At 33.2% G+C, this 27,616-nt stretch overlaps 4 protein-coding genes and 1 non-coding gene across 6 annotated transcripts; 4 read left to right on the top strand and 1 right to left on the bottom strand.

Annotated features, from left to right (window-relative positions):
• The first annotated feature begins 359 nt into the window (after positions 1–359).
• Positions 360–4,199, top strand: LOC114424522 (bifunctional riboflavin biosynthesis protein RIBA 1, chloroplastic-like). Of its 2 annotated transcripts, none has more exons than XM_028391379.1 (7): positions 360–548; positions 1,059–1,440; positions 1,529–1,750; positions 1,921–2,243; positions 2,555–2,687; positions 3,151–3,426; positions 3,826–4,199. In XM_028391379.1, exons 1-7 carry the CDS (start codon positions 496–498, stop codon positions 3,946–3,948), a joined length of 1,512 nt encoding a protein of 503 aa, XP_028247180.1. In that variant the 5' UTR covers positions 360–495; the 3' UTR covers positions 3,949–4,199. The 2 variants fall into 2 exon arrangements, with proteins under 2 accessions (XP_028247180.1, XP_028247181.1); XM_028391380.1 differs by having other exon boundaries at positions 365–548; positions 2,558–2,687.
• A 2,339-nt stretch (positions 4,200–6,538) lies between these two features.
• Positions 6,539–6,610, top strand: TRNAQ-UUG. The gene has a single exon. It is a non-coding gene; the product is annotated as a tRNA-Gln (tRNA).
• Positions 6,611–6,976: 366 nt separating this feature from the next.
• LOC114420911 (magnesium-transporting ATPase, P-type 1-like) lies at positions 6,977–12,150 on the bottom strand. The gene is made up of 8 exons (XM_028386621.1): positions 12,061–12,150; positions 11,722–11,914; positions 11,148–11,374; positions 10,848–11,059; positions 10,629–10,731; positions 9,751–10,121; positions 8,895–9,381; positions 6,977–8,308 (listed from the first exon to the last, which is right to left on the bottom strand). The coding sequence occupies exons 1-8, from the start codon at positions 12,148–12,150 to the stop codon at positions 7,148–7,150; spliced, it is 2,844 nt and encodes a 947-aa protein (XP_028242422.1). The 3' UTR covers positions 6,977–7,147.
• Positions 12,151–14,731: 2,581 nt separating this feature from the next.
• LOC114422973 (protein MIZU-KUSSEI 1-like) lies at positions 14,732–15,486 on the top strand. The gene has a single exon (XM_028389551.1). It carries the CDS (start codon positions 14,748–14,750, stop codon positions 15,480–15,482), a length of 735 nt encoding a protein of 244 aa, XP_028245352.1. The 5' UTR covers positions 14,732–14,747; the 3' UTR covers positions 15,483–15,486.
• Positions 15,487–19,588: 4,102 nt separating this feature from the next.
• On the top strand, positions 19,589–21,034 carry LOC114421840 (putative clathrin assembly protein At4g40080). Its single transcript, XM_028387929.1, has one exon. The coding sequence runs from the start codon at positions 19,870–19,872 to the stop codon at positions 20,869–20,871; it is 1,002 nt and encodes a 333-aa protein (XP_028243730.1). The 5' UTR covers positions 19,589–19,869; the 3' UTR covers positions 20,872–21,034.
• Positions 21,035–27,616: the final 6,582 nt, after the last annotated feature.

Here is a 27,616-nt window from a genome sequence, read left to right as displayed (position 1 = left end):
AAATTACATATTAATGGGTACTTGTATATTTGATTGAAATAATTAATGATTGATTTTCTTTGAATAAGATGTCAAACATGAGTATTGTGAACCATTGAGTGTGTGAATCAAATGTGGTGAGATTTTTTAAACTTGAATCGGATGGACTTTCGATGCCTGTGGTTGGACAAAAAATAAAACATCGAGTAGTGAACGAAAAAAATTAGTAGACCCGCTAATCCCTATCATGAAAATGATTTTCTTTGTAAACCAAAGAAAAGTTTTGTACATTTTCACATTCCTTCTTATCAAAGGTCACGTAAAAATTTGTCCAGGAAAGAACGTAAAAGGTATAAACAAACAAGGCAATTGGATTTGTAAGTGTAACCGGTCATGAAGAGACAAGTGCCACCTCAGCGGAGCTACCAATATATACACATATGTTGCAGATGAATGAATCTCTGGTGTTCGCTCTTCTTATCTTACGTACCTTTGTCCGTATCTATCAGACACTGAATGACTTTCGTCAATTTTCATTGCTCTTCCATGTTCCTGCACACATGTTCTAAGTGAGCTTTCAGCCTTGCATTAATTACCATTTCTTTTTCTTTTTGTCTTTATATTCCCTTTTTCTTTTTCCATGACCACATACCTTCGGCTTTTGGCACATGTAAGACGTACCATACGTTACTTTATGTAGTGTCGTTCATATATATGAAACATTAATTGGGATTGATATGAAAATGAATCAAATGGATTACAAGTCCTACATTCATCTGTACTAAATATTAATGAATATGTACACTATAATTAGTGAGTAAGACCTGCAGATTTCGAAATCCATCTCGCCAATATTTGAATTTTGGGATTGTCTGCCTGTGGTTTTTATGGTAATAATGTAACAAAACGGAAATCCCTTGCATTTTATTGAAACATGAGTAATGTCAATATTTGCATGCATGTATTGAGCTTATTACGTGGTGCAAATTTATTCAATCTAATGTCCTCTAAGAATTTTTGTCACTTGCTTCTTCTTCTTCTTCCACTTGTGTAATTGGATGGCTGTTTCTTCTGCTTAGAAGGCGGTGTATTGTAAGTGGCGCCCCTTCACTCAATGCAAGCAGATACAAATCTGATTTCATGTTGGCTAGTCCCATTAGAAAAGTGAAATTCAGTTTCAAGTTTGATAAAGTGAGGGCTGTGATATCTGGAGAAGGAGATATACTATCTCATCCTAACAACTATAACAGTCCAAGACAAGATGTCTTAATAGACAAATTGGCAGAAGAACCAATTAGAATTAGGCAGCAACTTGATACATTTTCTTTTGGAACAGTCGCTGATGAGATAAGTCCTACAATCAATGGCTTCTTTGCTGATAGAAATGAATATGATCTGGATTGTCCTACACAGGGGTTTTCTTCTATCCCTGAGGCCATTGAAGATATTCGTCAGGGAAAGGTTAATTAATATGTTGTTTTGTTGATCAATTCTTTATCCTCCGAGTGCACCATGTTAAGAAATTCACTCACTTGGGACAAATTTACAGTTAGTTATTGTTGTAGATGATGAAGATAGAGAAAACGAGGGGGATCTGATAATGGCAGCATCAATGGTGACACCAACTGCAATTACATTTATTGTTGAGTATGGAACTGGGATAGTGTGTGTAAGCATGAAAGAAGACGACCTAGAGAGGCTGCAACTCCCACTGATGGTGACACAGAAGGATAATGGAGAACAACTTGGCACCGCATTCACAATGACAGTGGTACATAGGCTTTTCATTTTTTATTGATAATCCTCAAGTAAGAAAAATTAGGATAATGATTTTTAAGAACATTTTTCTTTGTAAAGAGTAGGAGGATATGTGTTTTCAAGTATAATGTATTAATGTGGATTTGATTTCTTATCTGATAGCAAAACAATTGAGTATTATAGGATGCAAAGCAAGGCACTACAACAGGAGTGTCTGCTCAAGATAGAGCAACAACAATCCTGAAACTTGCATCAAGAAATTCGAGGCCTGATGATTTCAATAGGCCAGGTCATATATTTCCCCTGAAGTACAGAGAAGGAGGGGTTCTTAAAAGACCAGGACACACAGAAGCTTCAGTTGATCTTGCTGTGTTGGCTGGCTTGGAACCTGCTGCAGTTTTATGTGAGATAGTAGATGATGATGGTTCAATGGCTAGGTTACCAAAGCTTCGACAAATGGCAAAGCAAGAAAACTTGAAAATCATATCCATTGCTGATTTAATAAGGTAATTTCTAAGAAATCACCAGCATTACATAATTTTCTAAATGACCCTGCATACCGCGCATCGAATTCTTGTGTCACATACAGGTTTCTATTTAAAGGAAGTCTTGTAATAATAATGTAAAAAGTGATGAATATCTTAAACACCTTTCCTTAAACACAAAATTGTACCAATGTTTAGACTCACCACTGATCAAATTGCTGTTTGGATTTGCCCATATTTAGATTTTTAAAGTATGCCATTTCAAATTATCATAAGGAAGATAGACTTGAGAACTTTAAGGGTGTATCTGATGTTTGCATGGTCTGAAGTAGCAGATACAGGAGAAAGAGGGAGAAGTTGGTAGAGTGTGCTTCAGCTGCACTGATACCAACCTTGTGGGGACATTTCAAAGCTTATTGCTATCAGTCATTTCTGGATGGGATTGAGCATATTGCGATGGTTAAAGTAAGCAGCTCACCAATGTTTGCATGCTTAACACTTATCAGCATCTTCAACTGCAACTGTCAAATTACAATCTTCTTTAAATAAATGTGCACATGTCATAATTTGATTTCTTGGCTCGTAGTTGGCGTGACATATAATCCTTGGTTAGTAATTTTTTTGTTGAATTAAAGATACAACGAAATCAGGTTCTAAGTACTTGGATTGATCTTCAATCATGTTTCTAGAGAAAATAATGTTTACATCTTTATTGCCCGAGGCTGTGCTCTGCCTCACGAGGAGGATTCGGACCTTTTTTTAATCCAATTAAGGAATCCTGATACAAATGCACTACAAGCTTTGATGACTAAAATAAAAAAATAGTCAGATTTCTTGAGAGATTTTCGGTGACAAGGGTGAAATTTTGAGAGATTTGATTAGTGCTCTTGTGTTGATGACTATAATAACATGCTTTTGACATTAACAGGGTGAGATAGGTGATGGGCAGGACGTACTTGTGAGAGTACATTCTGAATGTCTCATTGGGGACATTTTTGGGGCAACATGTCAATGTAAAAACCAATTAAAACTTGCATTGAAGCAAATTGAAGCAGCAGGTAGGGGTGTCTTGGTGTATCTCCGAGGAAATGAAGGTAGAGGTATTGGCTTAAGCCACATGTTCCGTGCTAGCCCATTGGAAGATGACAAGTATGAGGAATTGCAGTTACCTGTTGATTCTAGGGAGTACGGTATTGGAGCACAGGTACTGTTTGGTTTCCAATTAACCAATTAACTATACACATTGAAAAGTTTCCTTTACAATTAGTGTTTGCTCAGAAATTTAATCATCTTCTTAGAAAATATAAGTTATTCTACTGTTTAAATAAGAAATCAAACGAATACAAAGTGTGATCTATATCAGTAAAGTCAAATTTGAGATCAGCAAATGATAAATTTACTAGTAATAATGGAAGTGTGTAATACAACATATTAGATTACGTATTAAAACCAACTGAAATGTAATGCGGGCTCTGTCTCTTTATCACTGTTAACTGTCATGTATGAAACGATTTATTTTCGCTGGTTTCATCGTAAATTATTGGTTTCATTTTGGGAGAATAAGCATTATTTTTCAACTAATTGAATGATACATATATGACAGATACTACGAGATCTCGGGGTTCATACAATAAGGTTAATGACAAAATATCCTGCTGAGTACGACGGGCTCAAAGGTTATGGCTTAACAGTTGCAGGAGAAGTTCCTCTTTTGACACCAGACTAACTGGAGCTGGACACCGCCAAGAGAGATCATGAGATACTTGAAAATTCAATATTTAAATTTAAAACATTTGATTGGTATATGAATACAGCATTATGACGAAAAAAAAGAAATAATGGTCAAACTGCTCCTCTAAGATGATGTTATATATATCTCGTATAAGTAGGTCAATTTTGGGCAAATTTTTACTTGTGTAACATATCATATCTTGATCTATCAACAGCCATGAAGTGATGCTGTTAGTATTTGATTACTGTTATGACGTGCAGATTTGTTTTTATGTTGCCTATATGTTTTTGGTTTCGTCTTGCATAATGCATTATTTGATCTTGAGAAGAGAAAACGGGGATTAGGCGGAAAGGGTTGCGGGGTTCGAAGGGGGGATTTTAACACGGATAGGTAAACGGGTCCAGGTTCATGAATTGATCTGTGGTCCGTGAGGGTTACGGACCAATTTTTTTAAACAGTTCATGGTTATGTCATATTTTTGGGTCCGTCTCACTTAACCCGCGAACTATGCAGGTTTGACCTGCGAGATCCGTGGGTTCCTCGCAGCCTGCATTAGGTTTGATTTTCTCTTTTTCATTTTAAACTTTTATTTTAAAATATCAGATAAAGAAATATATTAGATAAGATAAAGATTTAAAGATAAGAATAAAAGATTTAAATTAAAAGATGATAAAGATAAAAAAAAGGATAAAATAAGAAAAATAAAAAATTAAGATAAAAAAAGATAAGTGATAACATGCTAAAAATATTTTTTTTTTATATTTTCTCGATCTTTTTTCTTTTAATCTATCATTTTCATATCTGCAAGCCATAAATAATAAAAATATCAATTCTTATCATTATCATTTAAACTAAAAATAATTGTTAAATAAATATTTTTAAAGATATTTCAATATATTTTTATTATAAAAAATAACTCGCATCATATTTAGCCGTTATCATTGTAGCAGACTAAGAAACTAAGTATTAGACGTTTTCCCTTACACGGAAAACAAACTCACACTCACCCAGACACACGACACACCACAGCGGCACAGCCTCGGCCCACCACTGCGCCACCACGCAAAGTATATTTCTTTTCTCTCTAGAATTTGTTTTTATTCTATTTTTGGTGGGGCTATTGTTGTTGTACTCTTAAATGTAGAGATGGATAAGGTTCAAGTTACTTCAAACATTAAATAATTTGTTGTTGAAGATGTTTAAATTTCATATTTTAGATTTATTGCTTGAATTTTCTTTTGTTAAGACATTATTTATTTTATTGATATAATTGACTAATTATTGAGATTTTATTTACATGAACTTAATTTGATTATATTATATTTTTATTAAAATTGAAATTCGTTTATAATTAGACCCGCGGACCGGCCTGTTTGACCTGCGGGATCCGCGGGGTAGAGGTGGACCAATTTATTTGGTCCGTGTAAGAAACGAGGTGGACTGGTCCGGTCTACTGCCAATGCGAACGGACCTTATGCGAGGCGGATCAATCCACTTACCCACTCCTAGATCTTAAGCATCATGCACTAAAGCAAACTGAATGTCAATAGGAGAGTTAAAAGCCCCAATGGTTTACTGTGACCAAATTTATTTGGGATTAAATGAGTAAAATTCTTTATAAGAATATTATTTTAAAGTAAAGCGAGAATAAAAATTCTCCTTTTTTTTAATGAAAAAACAAAAAAGAGAAAGTTTCCTTAATGAAAAGAGTATAGAATCTGTTAACGCCCCACCACCATTAAAGTTAACGCGGAATCCATCATTGACTTGGAACAAAAAGAAACCATTAAGTAAATTCGCAATTAAGTCTGAGTCTCCAATAGCCCGAAATTCTCATTTTACCATTTAATCATGCCACACTCTACGCAACATTTTCCACACCCACTCTCATCTCCTTAGAATATTAGAATACTATACTTCACCCCTGCTTCTACCTCTGTTCCGTTAATGGAACCCAACAACACCTTCCCCAGTTTCAGTTGGAAATATTACAAAACCACATCCTGTGTTCCCTATACCTTCCCTAACAGAACATCACAGAAATGTTCTTCAACTCGCGATGATTGTCATGGCATGCATGCTTCTCTGCACCGTCTCCGTACTCATAAGGTACTTCTACTCAAGAAGATATAACCGCAATCAAAACAGAAGAGTGCTCGGTTTGCCTCGGAGAGTTCGAACACAACGAGAGTCTAAGGTTGTTGCGCAAGTGTAGCCACGCCTTCCACATTCATCAAGTAACAAGGATATGATCAGTTTTGTTAATGGTAGTGGGAGTTCAACTTCAATTGGACGTGCGTTGCAAAAGAGGCTAATACTCTTCTTCCTTCGTCCCCTCCATCATTCCATTATCATTCTGCTGGACACCCAAATTAAAAAACACCATCCTTTAACAAAAATTAAACTCAAAACTTCAGCATCAGATTTATAATAACATGCACATCATAAGGAAAAAAGTGGTTGAATAAACGTAGCTAGGGTGACAATGTTCATGTGCTTTTTGCATAGATCTCAATTTTGTTTTTTAACACACTATTATCTCTGTTTAGTTATACTTTACCATGGGAAAATATATAACACAAACGGTTCTATGGTGTAGTGGTTAGCACTCTGGACTTTGAATCCAGCGACCTGGGTTCGACTCCCGGTAGGACCTTTTCCGTCTTCTAATGAAGGTTTTTTTATTCTTGTTCAACGTTCCAATTAATTTAGCCTTTTTTTTTTTAATTCTGTCTGAATAATCTCTAGCAAATAATTTTAGTGACTAAAAAACTGAATTGTCTTATAAAAAACACACTAAACCGGTTTTGTTAATTAATACAAGGCCTGGGAAAATATGCAACTCATACAAATGCAGGCAATAAGTTTCACTTCAAATGTTCCACATGTTTTCATAGATGCTTATTGTCTGAAGGTGATGATAAGCGGATCGAGAACTGATGGCCCAAATATAAAAAGGACAGGAAGCACTGGAATTTCGGACAGAACATTAACAACTGTCTTAAATTAGCTAAATATAGCATACAAAATTTTAATTCATCCATGAATGTTATTCCTATATATTGTTTTGAAATTTGTAGGGTACAATTACAGAAATGTTGGATGGGTTTCGCTAAAAGAAAAGTTTCTACTTGATATTGAACTTCATAACAGCAGCATTTGATGCAACTAAACTGATATAATGTTTTGATATTCAAAGCCATCTCTTATAAACCAATATGTAAAGTCTCTTAACCACTTGGCCAACTGCAAAATACCCCAGAAAAAGAAGCACCAAAAATCCGAAATATGAGATAGGTATAACGGAGAATCCCAAGATCTTCCCAATGAGTGTGAATGGAAGTGCAATTCCAATTGCAGATGTCACAACAGTGGAGAAAATCACAGGCCAAGATGCAACATCCTGTATGAAAGGATTTTTCTCTGTCCTTATCAAATGGATGATGAGGGTCTGCAATAGAAGACCTTCAACGAACCAAGCAGAATGGAAAAACTTTCGAGTCACATCGGTATAAGCCTTGTAATATAACCGAAGAAGCAAAAGTGTTGCCACATCACAAAGGGTGCACACTGGTGCATTCCACAATATGAACATGGACAAGCCTCTCTCTGAGGACTTGTGAGGTGTCTTAACATACTCTTCATCCATTTTGTCCCAAGCAATGGCAATCTGTCCCACACTGTAGATGAAATTCTGAGTAAGAAGCTGTCTAGAAGTTAAGAGCTCATACTTGAATAAAAGTGTTGCAATGAGGAGTGAAATGACACTTCCCAAGTTAGCTATCACTGACATCTTTACATACTTCATTGTGTTGCCAAAAGAGATTCTACCATGCTCCACTCCTGCAACAAGCACGTTGAGGTCTTTCTCAAGTAAGATAATATCAGCCATGTCTTTGGCAATGGCTACACCTGAGTCCACTGAAATGCTTACATTGGCAGCATCTAAGGCTAGTGAATCGTTCACTCCATCTCCTAAGAACCCAACAACGTGGTTTTCACTTGTTTGCAAGGATTGCACCACTCGTTGTTTCTGAATTGGGGTGAGACGGGCTAGTACTGTGGCTCTTTGAACTGTTTCATGGAAAGTGTCTTGGTCAAGTTGCTCTAGTTCGGGACCTGTTATTACATGAGTGGTGCTTATGCCAACTTCCCTGCATACCCTTGTTGTCAAGGAGAGGGAGTCACCAGTTAAAACCTTTGCCTTCACTCCCTTCTCAGACAAACGCCGCAGTGCTTGCTTTGCTGAGTCCTTTGGTGGGTCGAAAAATGTTATGAGGCCAAGGAACATCATGTCTCTTTCAATATCCTCCTCTTCTCTTTTGCTTCCATTACTTGTTTCGCATTTTTGCGGCTGCAATGTCACATGTAAATTGAAATTGAAAGTGAGTTAGCCACAGCCAATGATATGCTCTTTCTTCTCTTATCTTCTCATTGAATTTTTACATTACCTTGCGTAGAAACTCTGTTTCTATCTCTCTCCATAAATATTCACAAATACTAATAAGGTTCTACCTATTTAATGCTTATGATGAGAGAGAGACAAAAAATTTCATGTAAGAATTCATTATGAGAGGGCCGTTTCCTACAAGAATAAGAAATTATTGTATGATTCAGAACTGCTACGTATCCATCGTCTCAGGCTCTCAGCCAATTTCTACATGACATGTAGCTGAATTTTATTAATTCTTTCTCGTACATTTAAAAAAAAAAAAAAAAAACTCAGTTGTGTTATGTAGAAATGGTGGTCCTGGCCTATACAATAATTTCACATAAGAATAGTTTTGATAATGTGGTTTTTTTAGTGAACGTATCCTATCTAATACGGGAAGAGAAATTTAAAGAAGACACAAGAAGTGATTCTAATCCTGTTAAACTATCTACATGAAAAATCAATGTCATTGGCATGAAAGGAAAGAATGCAAGAAGAAAAGACACACCATTTTCAGCTTCCTTATAGCTACTGCTATAACCCTTAACCCCTCATTGCTCAAATCTTCTGAGAGATTTAAAATCCGCTGATAATCATCTGAAGAGAAGGGCGAAATTTCATCTTTATCGAAATTCTCAATGAAAGAACAAACTCTCAATACTTCTAACAGTGCTCCTTTTGTTACCAGGAACCTGCCAAAGAATTGTGAGTGTTTGTCTTCTGTTTCTAAGATGATAGATACTCTTCTTCTTATGAAGTCAAAAGGAATCTCATCTATCTTCCTCCACTTAGATGGCTGAAACCTGAATCCATTTGAATATACAAATGCCAGAATTGCATCATCCAGAGGATACTTCTGATCACTCTTAAAGTAAGAGTTGAAAAAGGCATAGCGTAAGACTTTTTCTTGGGGTAAACCCCTGCAGTCAAGATGATTAACCATGATTGCGTGATTTATTGTAAGGGTGCCTGTCTTATCAATACAAAGAATATCCCTGCTACATTAAAAAAATATAAATACACAGAAAAAGAATTTGCTAGAAAGATGCATATTTGGATTTAAACAAGACAGTGTTATATTCCTTGCAATATTTTTGGACCTTATGTTTTCATTCATTGTTAATGATGCTGCTGCATCCTTTTCTTTTAACTTTGATGTGCATGAGAATTTTTATGTTCTTTTAGGGAATGATGAAATAAGTATATCATGCTAAAATCACTAAGGTAGAAAGGGTAGCTAAAACTGGGTCAGAATGGAAACTTGAATTCATATTTTATGATAAGTTAGTTCACGTGTGCAACCGCATATGAATTAAGTGTCCAAGTCATCAATCAGTTGATTTTCAATGTGATTTTATACTTACATTGATCCCATGTCGCGTATAGATGTTAAACTTTTTACTATACATCTGTCTTTAGCCATAGCAAGTGCTCCTTTTGCAAGACATGTGTTAATGATGAGGGGAAGCATCTGAGGATTGAGGGCAGATGCAACTGAGATGGCAAAAAGAACACTTTGGCTCAAATTAAGAGATGTAATGTAATTTATCACAAACATGATGGTAACAACTACTAGAATGACAGAAATAAGCAAGTAAAATATCCGTCTGAGACCCTTTTCAAATTCATCTGGTGGCTTCTTCTTCCCAACTTTTGAAAACATGGTGCTCATGTAAGTATTGGATCCAGTGGAAATCACTAGGCCTGTTCCAGTACCAGATACCACGCTTGTGCCCTGTGATGTTAATAACTAATCATTTCGCAGCAAAATTCTCCATTCAATCAGACTATCTCTAGTCGGAAATTTAATATTTTTGATGGCTACAACATCTTAAAAATATAGGAAATTACAAAATTCTAAAATAGGTAATCAATGAGTTGAGACACAGATTTGGATCCTCATGTATAGTACTGTGATTTGGGTTTTTTAATGCAAAAGACGAGATATAAATTACTTTACATACCAGCATAATAAGATAGACTATTCGTGGCTGTTTAAGGTCCAGCAGAAATAATCTTTGTCAAATAAAAGAAAATTATTTGGGTTGGGCTTTGGAGTTGCATTTGGGTTTGTTTCTAGGATTGGACCACTTGACCAAAATATAATTGGATGGTTTAGGTCCTTTCCAATTTTATATAGTATCCAAGTTCCACCAAATTTTGTTCTGTAAATTGAAGCTATAACTTCAACTGAAACAAAATACAAACAGGAAATTGTGTTACTAAGTACTAACTAACTCACCATAAAGCAGATGTTCTTCAAATCCAATAAAGGAGTGCTGTGATCTTCTCTGATTTCAGCAGTTTTGTCAGTTGTCCAAGATTCCCCTGTTAGTGATGCCTGGCTGTTAACAAGGTATGAAATCACCATGTGATAGTTTAGTTAGCTGAAAAGGCAAAGGGAAGAATAATACATGTGTCCACTAATTTCCCATGTACTAAACGAGTTGACATAACACACCTTACAACAAGTTGTTTAGAAGATAACAACCTGATATCTCCTGGAAAGAGGTCACCAGGTTCAAAAATCACAATGTCACCTGGAACTACATCTCTCTGATCAACTTGAACTACAAGTTCTTTCTGAACAACTCTACCGGCGCATCTTTGAACTTTTATTGGACATTTTACAAATTCTGAAAGCTTCATTGCTGCTTTTGAGCTGCTGTATTCCTAATAGACACAAACAAAGTTCCGAGATTAGAGTGAAGGGAAGAGAAATACTAATTCCACTGTTTCAATGCTACCAACTTCGAAAAACCTGATAGAAACGAAGGGTGACACTGATGATAACCAATATGAGCATGATAAACCCATTTGGACTGTCACAGGTAATGAATGACAGAGCTGACAAAACAATCAGAGTGATAATGAAAGGATGGAAAAGAGCGTTCCATAGAAGATGCCACCATCTTGGAAAGGAATACTCAAGTGGAACATTTGGCCCATTTTCCCTCAGTCTCCTATCGGCTTCTGTGAAACTTAAGCCTGCACAGAATTGAAAAATGCTACCTTTCATATGACACAAAACTAGAGGGTGGTGTTTTAATTCAGTGATCACAATTCACAGAAATGAAAAGCTGAAAACACTGGACCCTGTAGTCTAGTTTACATGCAATCAAAACCTACTAGCTAGCATCAACTTAATGGAGTTTGGATAGTTTGTACGAACTACTACAAAGTTATTAGTTCAAACTTTACGGCGATACACACATAATGTAATCGTGTACATGAGCATAACGCATGGATATGATTGTCTTATGGGGTGAGAAAGTAGACATTTTCTTTCAGTATCATTGTAGAATTCACAAATTAAGTACTGTGCAGACACTTGCCTCTCTCAGTGGATCTAACGTACTCGAAGACCAAGTTTTTGTGAGACTGAGCCAGGGTGTATAACCAAGAGTAGACTTTCTCCTCTTCCTCAGTTTTTGAGTCCCCATCAACTTTTCCTACAATTGAACTCAACCCAGATAAGTAGAAAAAAAAAAAAAAAACCTTAGTACTTAGTATATAATATAATAGTAACTGCTAACTAGCTAAAGAGAAGTGCGAATAAAAGGGAGAGAAAATGGGAAGAAGATGTGGTAAGGAATAGTTGAATGAATAAGGCGCCGCAATAATGCAAAGAGTGAAAAGGAGAACCGGTCTTTGTGGGTATTTGGGCTGTTTACAAGAGTTTGTCTAATGGTGTTGGAATAAGGAGGCATGTAATTGTTGTTATGGCTATTGGCAAAGAGGGTGGAGACTTTGGTTCTTCCCATAGGAGCATTGAAATAATAATGAAAGAGGAAGAGAAGGGCAATAGTTGAGAAATAAGAGAGTATGTACATTGTACATGTTGCTCGGTCGATGGTTGGAGATTTGAATAGAAGGTGAACATAGCAAGCATTTCTTTTGTCAATCTAAGGTTACATCCCGCTCATGCTTCTAAGTAACGAACCAGAGACGAAAGTTAGGTGAGTCAGTACCGTAAGTGTTTGCTTGACTGATGAATCTCACACTGCACTATGCACGCATCATTATAAGAAATTATTTACATGGTTTACTTCATTGTTAATCTCAATTCGACACGAAATTAAGTATTATTAATAGTTTTATATAATGTAATATAAAATTGATTGACATCATGACAATATAATAATGCAAAACTATTTAATAATTTTTCTGCAATATCATACAAGAATTTAGGAGATTGGTCATTTTTAGTAAATATATTTTCCATATACAGATATAAAGATTAAACTTCACACTTAAGCACACATTTGGCGCTTAAGCAAAGCAGACTAACTCACACTTAAGCATGATTACCTCACGCTTAATTAGTGTCATGGTCCCGGGGGAGTAGCAAAATTTGGAGGTGTGAGAAGTTTCACTCTAATAACTGCAATTGGGCCTTGAACATATTCATTTAATTTTAGGTTTTAATCTATTAATTTATTTTTTTGATTTAATTTGATCTTTTGTTCATTTTAATTTTTTAAATCGATTTAATTTAGTCATTCAATCGAAATTATAAGGAATTACACTTTTGTGGTTGTTCAATAATTACTAAGTAATTTTAAACCACTACAAAATGCATATTTCTCGAAAAAATAAATCAATTTAAAAAATTAGAAGATCAAATTAAACCTAAATAAAAAAAACTAGAAGAAAAAAAAATTAATTTAACCTAAATTTTATGTGGTATAAGAGTTGTCTTGAGTATTGGGCTTAAATTAGCTCTTAAAAAATAGAAGTGGATCATGTCCAAATGTATGATTTTTTAAGTAAGTGAAGGGAGAACTAGAGAGGAAGAAAATTAAAGGGTGTAAAATTATTATTGACACAATAACGGCTGAACAGTTTTTTTTATAGAGAGAGAATAGACAATAAGATAAGTTTTACTATTTTCTTGAAGAGAAACTTTTATTGAATACAAGCTGTTTCTATCCTTATCTACACATAGACGACAATTTTTTTATTATTAATTGTTGCAATGAAAGGATGGATTTATCGCCATTATGTTGTATAAGTAAATATATAAGTCGTAATCTTATTCAATTAGGGTTTGTTTGGATAAAATTTTCTGGGGAAAAAAGTTAAGAAATAAATTAAATAATTTTTTTTCTATAATCTAAAATTAACATGTATATAACTTAAAACTAGTTTTTGGAAAAAACTAATTCTACAAATTAACTTATGCATAATGATATTTCAGTAAATTATATTCATATATTATCTCTTTCCCGTACATGTATATATTCAGACTGAGTGCGATAAATTCCAAATTTGTCTGCTCGTAGCATCAAAATTCGTACCGAATAGTAAAGCTGAAAAGCAAAATATGGAAGATCAAGTTTTTTCCCGACAAATAAGCTAAAGGAAATGGGAGGACAAGAGTGGAGCAACCAGGCTAGAAAGCTAAAAACATCCAAATTTGTTTTAGCCTCCACACAACACGCTTTGCCTCCAAAGTTCATCTCACATAATACATGAAAATAGGATTTAGTGCTAGTTTTGTGGGTCTGCTATAATAAGTCCGACACATTGTTTTTTTCTCTTTTTATTTTGGTGAGGATGGTCTTATCATTGATGAAAAGCATAAAAAGATGCACGTGTGAGTATAGAGCAAATTAAATAAGAGTTTAACAGTGTGTATGAATTTGGAGTTTTATGGTCCGAAATCTAGTGGCCTAATGATTGATTGAATGATAGTGAATTGGTGGGTTATGACTGTACGGAAATCTCTCCGAAATTTTCTGCATTTCCCAGTGCCTGAAATCAAAGTTTAATCACACAAAAATAAAGAGAAAAGAAAGAAGACACCTAATATTTGCATATTGATTATTTTCAGATATGGCTGCTCCAGCGTGCTACAGGTGCTTTTGTCCACAAACGAAAAGAAAGATCAAATAATAAACAAGGGAAATTAAAATTAAATTAGAAAAGCTGGGCACAAAACTATCCACTGAAAGCGTGTGCATGAGTTGTTTCAGAATCAAGCAACGGGGTTGCATTAGATAACCCATTTAGTTGGCAGCCCAAAAATGTCGAACCCGATTGGCCAATTCCACACTATTCGACGACACATGTCACTGTGATCCGTGAATTTGTGGATTTCTTTTGAACAGGTGTGCATGAGGTCAACCGTTAAATATTAAAATCAAAAAACAAAAAGGACAACCATTTTTATACTGCATTTATTTGATCTAATAAAAAAACAAAAAGGACAACCATTGTTATAGATTTAAAAAAAAAATAGTATATTGTTTTAGCATATGTTACATCATATCATCCATGAATTATATAAACAAACCCTAGCTAAAGCATGCTGAAGAGGTAGACTGAACCAATAATAGCAACAAGAAGTTAGATCTACATGGCCAGTGGCGTGACTACAGTGGACTGCGAGAAACAGGTGAGATCATGGAGGCTGCTACGTTCTCTCATGCAACTACTAATCCCCACATGCAACTGCGCCACCATTATAGAAGACGACCAAGATCTAACAACAACAACAAACGAGACCCTCCGAAACACAAGAAGCAAATATTATAATTATTATACACCATCGTCATCATCACTGATGAGCTCCACCACCAATATCACAGGCACGATCTTCGGATACCGCAGAGGAAAGGTGAGCTTCTGCATTCAGGCAAACGCCAACTCCAACAACCCAATTCTCCTCCTGGAGTTGGCAGTTCCAACAGCCATCTTGGCCAAGGAAATGAGAGGAGCAACCCTCAGAATCGCCCTAGAGAGCGGTCGTGGTGATGGTGACGACGACGGCAAAGCAGACACACTTTTGTCGACGCCTTTGTGGACCATGTACTGCAATGGGAGGAAAGTGCGGTATGCCGTTAAGCGGAGGCCCTCCAACACTGATTTCGAGGCGCTGAGGTTGATGGGTTCGGTAGTTGTCGGAACCGGGGTTATGAAGTGCAAGGAGTTGGTGAGTTGGAAGAAATTAGAAGAAGATGATCAACTAATGTACCTTAGAGCGAGCTTTAAGAGGGTTCGTGGCTCAGACAACTGTGAATCTTTCCACTTGATTGATCCAGAGGGAGACATCGATCAGGAGCTTAGTGTTTTCTTTTTTAGGTCCAGCTGACCTTTTGAGCTGTATGGTCAACCAGACCAGAGCTAGAATACAACATCCCTCCTAGTTGTGTAGGACATGGTGCCCAGATTCCGATGGTAACGCCATGCCTTTCCCTGAAATTATTAAACTACTAATTGGTTTTACTTTTGTTGATTCCTTTTTGCAGAATCAAAATGAATGACGGCTGTGTTTTGTCTCAAATCTGAACAATATGTCTATTTTACCATTTTGATTAGCCATATAATTATTACCCTTCTGGATATATATTGAAATAATTAATTTATTATTTTAAACAGTAATTGTTTTATTTATATTTAGTGATCAGTCAAAATTTAAAATATTAATGAAGCATAGACTTAACGAAAAATAGAAATAAAAAATGATCGAAGTAAAACTTTTAAAAACATAAATATGAACAAAATAAATCTTTTAAAATTTAATGTATAAAAATATAAAGAATCAAAATAAAAAATTTAAAATTTAACGTACACATAATATATCAAAATGAAAAAAATAATAAAATAAATAGATAAAAAATGAGATTAACTTGCTTTTGTATGCACAAAGAATCTGATCAAGAACTTGGTTCTTCGTGGAATCCATCTATCCCATCAAGATTCCATGATTTAATAAAATAATATTTTACTTTCTTAATTTTTTTTTTATTTTGTTTACTGTTAAAGTATAGATATTACATTGAACATTTAACTAATCTCTAGGTTGAGCTGAATGTGATTACTATAGGTGGAAAAGGAAAACTTGCCTTCTAAATTACTAATATAATGAATTCTTAGAGATTTAAATTTGAAATCCTTAATTAATTAAGACAACTCTGGCTAAGTACTTGTTGGTAATTTGACTTGGTTAGGGGAAACAACAAAGTTTCACATGCTTGTATCTCTATATTTTAATAATTTATATTTTTATTAAGAAAAATCTTTCGCCAATTGAGTTTAAAATTTTATGATTTTTAATTCATATTTAATATTTCATTTAATATATGTATAATGTAGAATATTTGGTAAAAAAAACTGTAAATATTGTGTCGACCTTTACATGCCCGGCAAATGTCTACTGATAATTAATCAACTTTAATTTAAAAGTTTATGCTGTAAAGTTATATAAAACTGGGACATCGTTTTAGGCTTTTAGCCCAATCGTCAGTGACAATAACATGTATGTAATCCATATAATCAAGGATCTTTTACACGTAATTGACATCTCATCATATTCTCCTCGTTACTTATATTTCGCAAAAGCAATCCTAGAGAAATTCTATCCATGTTTACAGCTTTAGCACTTCATAACAGGATCCAAAAGGCATGCATGGAGTAACCATGAGTTACTGATTTTGAAACGAGCAGAATCCATGAGTTTGAGACAAGTGGATTAATTATATAATACTACTAGTATTTCGTTTGCGACCATTAATTTTAGAAGGCCAACATCTATTTTGAATGGAGATATATATTGAGAGTAAGGACGTTTAAGAGTGGAACATTTACTAGAAGCCTATGTCGGGCAATTTCCTTCTTCAAAATGTGTATCTAATTGCATGAGTTGTTTCTGATTCATTATGTCGTTTGATTTGAAATTACTCAATTAGACACACTAGTCACACCACCAGGATCATAATTTCGAAACCATTGTCTCAACTTCGTAATATTCATAACTCAAGTAATGGCTTGTCACTTTATACTTTGATATTTTTATATTTACATACATTCGAAAATACCTTCAACTTCTTGTTCTCAATGCAAATCTTTCTTTTAGATGTATCGCCCTCAATCAAGCGCTTGCTTAATTTCATAAATTTTAGGTATGTTACCCCAACAATCTGTTCTGGACAATATAAAAAAATCCCTATGCGAGTGCAGGAAGCAAAAAAGATGGTGCAGAAAGAATTCTGATTCTGGCTTTTCTGTCTTTCAAATCACCCCCCCCGGCCCTTCACATTAGTGACATTACTAGATTAGTGCATGGGCTTCAATAGCTTGTATATACAGTGGATACACGGCAATTGCTTCTTGCACCTCCATTTGTTTCCTGTACCTTTTTAACCTTCTGGAAAGTCTAATTTGGAATGTAATTTTACATTCCAGATTAGCCTTTCCAAAATTTAATTCAAAATTCAAATATTTACATTCTAGAATGGATAATCTGGAATGTAAATTACATTTCAGAATGGGGTGCTGGAAGCAAAGCTAGAGGTGCAGGAAGCAATTGCCTAGATACACAAATTATATAAGAATCCAGGTGCCCTGCCCATTGTAACATGTATCCAAAGAAGGAGAAAAACGTTGATAAAAACCTTAGTCATTGTATGCTCTTGTACACCCATACTTGCTATCAATTACATTTCCACTTTCCACAACCGTATATGCTTGTTTTGGGGAGGGTCAAGGGCGGTGATAAGCATATGTTTTTTTTTTTTCCCTCTATCTTATGTCAATAAAATAAAATAAATCAAATGTTTGTGATGATGGTAATACGAAAAAAATACTAATAACACATTGTTTTTAATACATAGTCTGTTATATATGTCAAAAATCACAAACAAATGTCATCCTTAGAAGTATCTGGTTCTGATAAATTAATGTATCACAATTGGCAAGACTTTTGATAAGTCCCGCATCATGTCCCCTTAACTCAATCTCATATGTGCAAGTCCATGTTTCTTACTTTGTTGTCTAGAAGTCCTTAAAACAAATTGACATATAAAACATAAAAAAAGTATTAAACTAAGTAATATGGGATATGAGCCTTTTGAAATACTCCAAAAATCCCAACATAACACACTCTCTTGTTTTTAGTCTTTTATTTTTTTAAGGAATTAGTCTACAATTATTAGAGAATACAAAATCATGATTAATGAGATGCGATACCTACGAATTTTCGTGATTTTTAACTTCAATTGAATAAAATTACTAAAATTGAAAATCAAATTGATTCAATGATAAAATAAAATAATACCAATAAATTGAATTAAATTACTTCACTATTTCAACGTAATCCCATTGAATAGACGAACCTTTTAATTGGCACTCTCATGGACAATCAATCGTTATTCTTCTAATCCGTTTAAAAGTCTACGATTATTAGATTAGTTTTAGAAGAAAGTCAAGAAACTACTGGTCAACTGTTTCTCTTTCCTCGTTACATTTTTTTTAATTACTGTCCAATATAATATACATACCAAAGCAATACAATTACGTACTGTGACCTGTCAAAGCTTCATAATAAATGTTGTTAAAAAAATAATATTAGACTCGTCGCAAGTTTTTTTTTCCCACAGAAACTCATGACAAGTTATGAAACAATAGAAAATAAAATAAAAAGCAAATATAGCCGTTATGGACCTGTAAACTTTGGAAGAAGCTGGGAAGCAAGTTATTTAATTTGGGATGTTAATTTAGAAAGTACTATTATTGTAGAGTAATTATCAATTTAGTTTCAGAGATGTTAATGTTCATTAAATCGTTTCCTAAAAATTATAAAACGAGAAGATAACATCTAAAATTGTAAATACTAACTAATTTAATTCCTAAAATTATAACAATTTGTCAAATACTTACAAAATTAACCTTCACAATTATAATTCTTTAAAAGATCATTTACATTTTTAATAATTGTAAATATTAATTAATTGTTTTTAAATTTTTAATTTGATTGTTATTAACTAGTGTCATCCATAAAAAAAAAATTGGTTGAATTGACATGTAAAGTGTGTAGATGAACGTAACTAAACACGTATACTTAGTTAACCCATTACAAACATAAAAATGACTTAACATTAGTGAAATAATAATTAGTTTTTCACCTTTTACATTTTCAATATTTCTGCACATATTAATTTGAAGTATTTTTTTCTGTATTGGTTTTCTTGTTTAAACATTACTTTTATTCTTTTATATATATATATATATATATATATATATATATATATATATGTTATCTACTACTTCACTCACATATGACAAAATTAGATTATAGGTATCTCCTTCCTAAGAAAATACTAATAATTAAGTATCCCTATAAAAAAAAAAGAAGACGACTCTAGATATTAAAAGAAATATAATAAATTTAATTATAACAAAAAAAATTAAAAATCAATACAACACGTAAGTGTACAGCTTTCTAGAGCCATCAAGTCATCAACCACTGGATTGAACATGTGCAAATGTTAACTACGCATAAGAATAATATAAAAATCTGGGGGTCACCATTATAGCAGAGAAGGCAACATTTCATAATCATATATCCCACTAGGGACAGCTAACTACATTGCCTTTAATTCCATTTCGCATGCCCAACGCCAAACGCTCCCTTTTTTCAACTTTCCAGCATCAAATTTTTCAGACACCATGCGCGCGAGTAGTGACTAGTGACTGTGTCTATGTTTGAACTCGCGACAAAATCAAACATGACAAAACTCACGCATCTAATTGGGATAATCAAGGACAAAGCATCGCAGAGCAAGGCGGCGCTACTCTCCAAACGCACCACGCTCTTCCTTCTACGCGCCACGAGCCACGATTCCTCCACGCCCCCCACGCGCAAGCACCTAGCCACGCTCCTCTCCTCTGGCGACGGCTCACGCGCTACCGCCTCGGCCGCTGTGGAGGTCCTGATGGACCGCCTTCAGGGGACCAACAACGCCGCCGTGGCCCTGAAGTGCCTGATCGCCGTCCACCACATCATCCACCACGGCAGCTTCATCCTCCAGGACCAGCTCTCCGTGTACCCCTCCGCAGGCGGCAGAAACTACCTCAACCTCTCCAACTTCCGACACAACGCCGACCCCACATCATGGGAACTCTCGTCCTGGGTCCGATGGTTCGCGAAGCACATCGAGCAGCTCCTGTGCACTTCCAGGATCCTGGGATTCTTCCTCGGAACCCCGACCGACAGAGAAGACAGGGTGTCGGGTCTGGTCAACGCGGACTTGTTGACCGAGTTTGACTCCTTGGTGGCTCTGGTTGAAGGGATTTGCAAGAGGCCCGAGCCCAACAACGTCTACGGGAACAACGGGTTAGTGGAGGAGATTGTGAAGCTGGCGCGTGAGGATTGGGGTGACGTGGAAGTTGAGGTGCGCGTGAGGGTGAGTGAGTTTAAGGAGAGGTTGGGAGGGTTTAAGTTCGGGGAAGTGGTGGAGTTGGTTTGTTGTTTGAAGAGGTTGGAGCAGTGCCAAGAGATGATGGATGGAGCAAGAGAACTTGGATTGTGGGATTTGGTTGGAGAGGTTAAGGATAAAGCAGGGATTCAGGTTTATAGACAAGAGGGTAAGTTGCCAAAGGAAAGTAGAAAATTAAGGTTTAGTGAATCGGATCGGTTTTCTGCTCCGGTTCTCAATTCTCGTGATTTTCTCCACTTTCCCTCCGGGAGGTTCTTGTTGTAACATTTTTATGTTCATGTAAATACTATCACAAACTAAATTTTTATGATATATTATATGATTATGGGAATGGTGATTACGATTGCATGTCATTTGAATTATTGTAAGGAACAAAATTGTGGCCATGCGTTGAATCAAAAGAATATATAGAGAGAGATGGTAACTATTCGATTGCACTCTAGATAGCAGCTCTTTTTCTTTTTTTTTTAATTAAGCTTTTAGTCATCGGAAGGTTTTGAATTTTTTATCTTTAAATTATTTTAAAAAAAATTTGATCCCACCTGTCGTTATTAAAAATAGGCCTTTGTAGTTAATGTCTTTGTTAAGTGATAAAATATTATGAAACAAGACAAATTAAACATCACATGTATGTCTCATTCTTGTCATATAAATTTTATTATATTTAGATAAATTATTAGAATATCATGTTATTAAAATGTAAAATAAAAAAAGAAGAATCATTCCTAAATTCTAGCACTCAAAATATTCATAAACGTACAACAATCATCTATAAAAAGATTTGCGACAAGAAATAACAATTAATTCTCTTAATTTATAATTTATGGTAATATTCATTATCATTTAAATAGACAGTTTAACATTTAACAAAAATTATTAATAATATAGACTATTTATAATAATAGAAGATTATTTAAGAATCAACTATTTAAAAAAAAAAAAAAAAAAATTAAAAATTCTCATAATTTGAATACCAAAAATTTAATTAATCCTTTTTTTTTCAAAGACACTCACAAATATATCAGCTTGTTTTTAATTGATTACAAGGGCCATAACATTAGTTGGGACTACCAACTTGTTTATCAGTTGTAAAAAAATGAGTTGTAACTTCAGGATCCCCGCAATATGCAACAAACCAGTATAAATAAATAAACTATACATTCATGCATTTATTTATCAGTTGTATTCCCTACTTCTTTATTATTTTGTTTTTCCTTTTTATCTCTATCGTAGTATCACATCATTAATTATATTTTCATCTTTTTTCTTTCTCCCTTTATTCCATATGACTTGATGGTGAGGTTGTATACTTGTATATACAATTTTTTCATAAATAAATACGCTACCCCAGCTAAAAAAATAAAGACAATGGCACCACATTCAAATGGTTATGAAATAAATGGGCATATTATAAAATGCCACCTACCATAATTCCATGGACCATGGGCATGGTCGAAGTGTTTAAGATATAGGATTGGTCCGACTATGTTATACCAGAATTTGGCCGTTGAACACTATTGAGGCCTAAAAGAAGCTAGGGCGACCAAGAGGTTTGAACATCTGTTTAAAAAGCACAGCTGAAAGAGTATTTTGGCTTATTTTAGTCCTTCCAAAAAAATTTATCTGTAATTTAACTTTTTTTTTATTTTCATTTCTATAATTTTTCTTGTTTTATTTAGTTCTTGCAAAATATTTTTTTTCGTATTTAAAATCTTTTAGATGATATTTTTTCTATTTAAAGTGTTATCTAAAACTATTTAAGGATGAAAAAAAACCAAAAAAATTACAAAAACGAAAATGTAAAAAATACTAAATTGTTAGGACCGAAGAAGTATTTTAACCTTTTATTTACTAGGAGCCTGGTCAGAATTCAATTTCCATCTATGTAGTTATTTATTCGAAAGCATCCAGAGTTAACGGGGGCGGACCTACGGCAAGCTTAGGGGGAGGGGTGGCCTTGGTCCCCCTTATGTTTTTCAAATCAATTTTATAATTTAGGCAATTATTACCAAAAATATATTATTAGGTAACTATTTTGCTTAGCAAATTTACATATGTAAATAATATTCTTTAAGTATTATTTATCATTTTATTTTTAATAAAATATTATATTCTTTTATAATATTTATTGCAGAAATAATTATATTTTTTCTCTTTTTAGATAAACTATTTGAGTAACATTTTTAAAAGTTATAAATAAATGTAGTTTGCAATCAAATGCTTTTATTAATCTTTGTCAATGTGTCAAACTTTACAAACACCATACATATATTTTGAAACATGTCTACAAATATTTTATCTCTCTGTCACGATAACTTTATATTTTGTTGTCTTTTTTTTTTTTTTTTTTCTTAACTCTTACTGTTTGCGAGGTTTTGCTCTACAAATATTTTGATCTTAGTGCATATATCCATACTCGTGTTCTACGTCCATCATAAGAAAGCAAATTAGATATCAAGTTACACTAAATGTTTGTCATAACTTGCTTTTAAAGTTATTCTTCAATTTTCCAACTTTTTGAAACAGTGAAATATTCTTCAATGTTTGTTGGCTACTATTATCCTAAAAGATAATTTAATGAGTAACATAATTAATTCAAATTTAGTAAATTTTTTAAAAAAGATTAAAAGGAATTTTTGTAAGAAAGATATATAACTAACATAAATTCCAATTTTTATATAAATTATGAAATTGGTTATTGTCATTTGCAGTTTAGAGTTTTTAAAAATATATTTAATATCTTCTATATAAATGTATTCTCTTATATGTTTTTAAATCATTTTAGAAAATATACAAATCTTGAGTCCGCTCCTGGGAGTTAGGAATGTGACTTACTAAATAGCCAGTTCATTTATATATCATAAACTCATAGTTGCTCGGTAATTATTTAACACGCTTCATTATTTGCTTGGTACTTTCCAAGTGTATTATGGATTGGGCAATCCTTAATACAACTCTGTATTATGGATTATCAATGCATCTGGGATACACCAAGTAAATAATAGGGTGCGTTGAATAATTCTCCAGTTGTTTATGCAACTATAGGCCCATTCTATACAGTGAAATGGAGCTATCTGCAAACCATCAAAAGCATATCAATGGAGCCCATCTAGCTCCATGGTGCCTCTTGTACGTGATTGTCATAACCAGAGATACATCCGTTTACAATAAAATAATAATAATAATAATAATACGTTGTCCTTATATATATATATATATATATATATATATATATATATATATACTTCTTTATTCATCACATGGTTCTCATCCTAAAATAATCACATTAAGAGCCTAGTTCACACACTGCATTAGATATGATAAAATAAATTAATATAATACGCTACAACTTTATTATCCATGTTCAAATTATTTTACATAAGTTTATCAATCAAATGTCTCTTATACATTGAAATAATGGATAACATAATTTATCCTTAGTGTGTGAAATTAAACTTGATTGGAATTTGAAATATAAATTAATGCATGAATTTCCTATCATGATACTATAAATAACAAATAAAGATTAGGGAAGTAACTATTCTCACGTTTATTATTACTGTATTGTTTATTCTAGTTCCTATTGTTTTTTTTTTTTTACTTATCATTTACATAAAAAATGGTAAGTCAAAATGACTAATTTCACTTTAATCTGATTTAATTTTATTTCTCCCCTTTTCTACAGGTTTTGACCCATTTGATATAATAGAGATTTAGTTAGTATCCGGTGATGATTGACGAAAATGTCATCATGCTGCAACTTCTATTTATTTTTTGGTCTAATAGGTATATGTAAGTCATGATGGGCTCAATACAGATTTTAATGGTCCATAAAAAAGGTTTTGTTTAATGGGTATTGATAACTATACCCTCCTTCACTATTGATATATCCCTTTATATTTTTTTTTTGTCTCGAGCTTTTTAGTTAAATAGGTCATATCATAAACTGTCTATTAAGTTTGATAGATTAGACTTGATTAGCAACAACATTACTTTTAATAAAAATATTATTCTTATTATGATATATAATATTATAATTATTTTAATGAAATGAAAGTATTTTAGGGGTTTGATGCTTTAAATCCTTTTAATGTTTGGAATAGATCGACATTTTCCATCTCTCCAATTTAGCCCTTTTCATTTTTGTTTTCATAAATTTTTTTTCATTTTAATCGTGACAAGACGTGTTTGTTTTGTTTTTTGTTATTAAAACGTTTTAGATAATATTATATTTCCACTGTTCAATTTTTTTTTTTAACTGTCCGAAGCTTATCAACAAAGTTTTGATAGCATCAATAATTGTTATGTATAAGGATGAGTAACAAAAATAAAGACTATTTTCGGGACTTAAAAAGTTTTGGTGACATGTCACATGTAATAATTGTAGGCATTAGACAAGTTTTAACCACATCTCATAGTTTAAAATTATCTTATTATTTTTAATGAAAATCTTTGACTTTGTTAAATAAAACAATAAATAAATTGAAATAACATGTATGTTATTGGTTCACATGCTAATATTTAAACACGTAATAATTTTACTATACAATAATTTTTTACGATTGTTAATATGAAACATGCCTTTAAAGTCATGCCAAACTTACATAAAAGATTAGTCCCATATCAAAAAAATAGACTCTTAACAAATACCAGACTCAAGTGTAAAAATATAAAATAGGTTAGACTAAGTTTAAATAGAACCGCTTTAACTCAACTCATTTTCATCTTTAATCGTATCCCTGTAAATCGTAGAAAACAATAAAATCGTCACGTGAAAAACTATTCTTGAAAATAAAAATATATATATTTTGAGACAAAAAGTGAAATAAAACCCTAACGCTAATATAAAAAAAAAGACAGATTACGCACTCAAATATTTTTGATAGACAACTTTTAACCGTAGACAAGGAAGCTTGTAGCGATACAATTTAATAGTGAACTTTTACCTATGATTTTGATTGACGTTATCCTCACTCATAAATCAATTTCGAACCAACTCAACGATCATTTAAATAGTATAAATGGAGCGATTCAAATTAGTAAGTTGTTCTGGTCTTGATCCTGCTAGACTCGTCAATTGTCAATTTGCAAGGTGGAATCGTTCCACGGTTTCCCACATGTATAGTGTATAATTGTTATGCCATTTGCATTGTAGGATATCTGAAGGGAATCATATGGGAATATAATACGTAATCCGTTAATAGTAAAGTTGTTAATCCACTGGGTAAGCTATATGCTATTAATAAATAGTTGGGTTACAATTAATCAGTAAAAAAAAAAAAGAGAAGAGTGTATCCCAAATGATGTAATATTTTCCTCTATAAAACTTATATTTCTAACTCATTAATATCTTTTGCTTCCTTTAGCCTCGCATGCAAGTGGCTCATCATGTTAATTTCCTATATCTATATCATGGATGAGACAAACAATAACGTGCCAATGTGTTATAAGTTCAAGAATAAGTTTTTTGTATACAAGTTTGCCAAACAAACCCATTTAATTTTGTAAGTTGTTTCATCCTTACCCAAGTTGGAAGAATAAAAAGTAAAACACAGGGTGTAATTTAAAAAATAATTTAATTAAAATATATTGATTTTGTAAATATTTTTATACTTTTATTTAATGATAAATTTTCACAAGATTAAAAATTGTTAATTTTTGCAAAAAATAATTTAAAACTATTAAGGTGATTTCTTTTTGGATAAAAATATAAGGTGATTTCTAATATGTGACAAGTACAAAACTATTAAGTTTTGAGCCATAGTTTACAAGTAGCTTGTAATCTCCATTTTCTAAATTAAATATTTTTATTGACAATATTTTGTTGTTGAAATTTTTATAGAAAAATTTTAATTTATTTATTAACTAGACATTCAATAATTAACATAATATTTTTGTTTTAAAAAAAACCATGTGAATATTTACATTAAATATCCTATGTGAATTCAATGGATACCTCAAAATTATGCAACAAAAACAAGGAGAAGACCACTTCTTTTTTTATATATATAAAAAAAGACCAAATTACAAAACGACAATGAAAGAGAAAGGAAAAGTACAATTTGGGCAAAGAAACAATTTTAGTTGATTAAGATATTCCGCATCAATGATTCTTTTTTATTTTTGTGAATCACATTGGTAATTGTCGATGGTAATAATAATAAAGCATTGGGCCTTTTGCAAGAAGACGTTGGTTAAAGGGTGCGTGACTTGGTTGGCGAGGGTAGGCCCACCTCCGAACGTAGCGACCAAATGGTAAGCGACAAGCTCGTGGTGGGGGCCCACATCACAACCAGTTTCCACCTCATTGCTAAACGGGCCCCACTCCTGACGTGTTCCTCTTCAATTCCCTCATAAAATAGCATTTGCCATATTATATTATAATTAGCTTAACTTAATGTTCCCAAATAAAACCTCTTTAATATCATGGCAACCTTGGTGGTGGAACTGTTCCTTCCAGCGCACACATAAGACATAACATTAACATAAGCCAAAGTCGACCTTTGCCGCTTTCTTTTACAACCTCCTTTCCTCTAAACGAGGACTCCGCTTCCTTCCAAACTTACCCGCAAGTAACACTTTCTTCATTCTTTCGAAATTATTTCACATATATTAAAAATACGTATTAATTATTAGGGCTCGTTATCTCACAATTTTATTATTTTTTTTCTATCTAATTAATTAATGTCTATTAATAATTTATAGATTTATTTTTTTTATTGATTATGATAATTATAAAGTAATTAAAAGTAATGAAATAATTTGAAAAATAATCTTATAAAAAAATAATAAGAAAATTCCTATATACAAGGTTGATGGTATTAAAACTTACATAGTATATAGATTTATTTTTTTATAACATAAAAATTTAAGTAAATTGAGTGCTGTGAACTCATTAAGAAACGACCACCAACAAGGTCTTTAAGTCCGTAATGAGATTTTATGGGTGAGTTTCACTTTATGTTAAGAGTTGTGTGATTTTTTAAAAATTTAACCGATAGTAAGAATT

This window comes from Glycine soja, chromosome 8, assembly GCF_004193775.1.
Source record: "Glycine soja cultivar W05 chromosome 8, ASM419377v2, whole genome shotgun sequence".
NCBI lineage: Eukaryota > Viridiplantae > Streptophyta > Magnoliopsida > Fabales > Fabaceae > Glycine > Glycine soja.
Note: the sequence above shows the minus strand (reverse complement) of the source record. Positions and strands in the feature narration are given on the sequence as shown.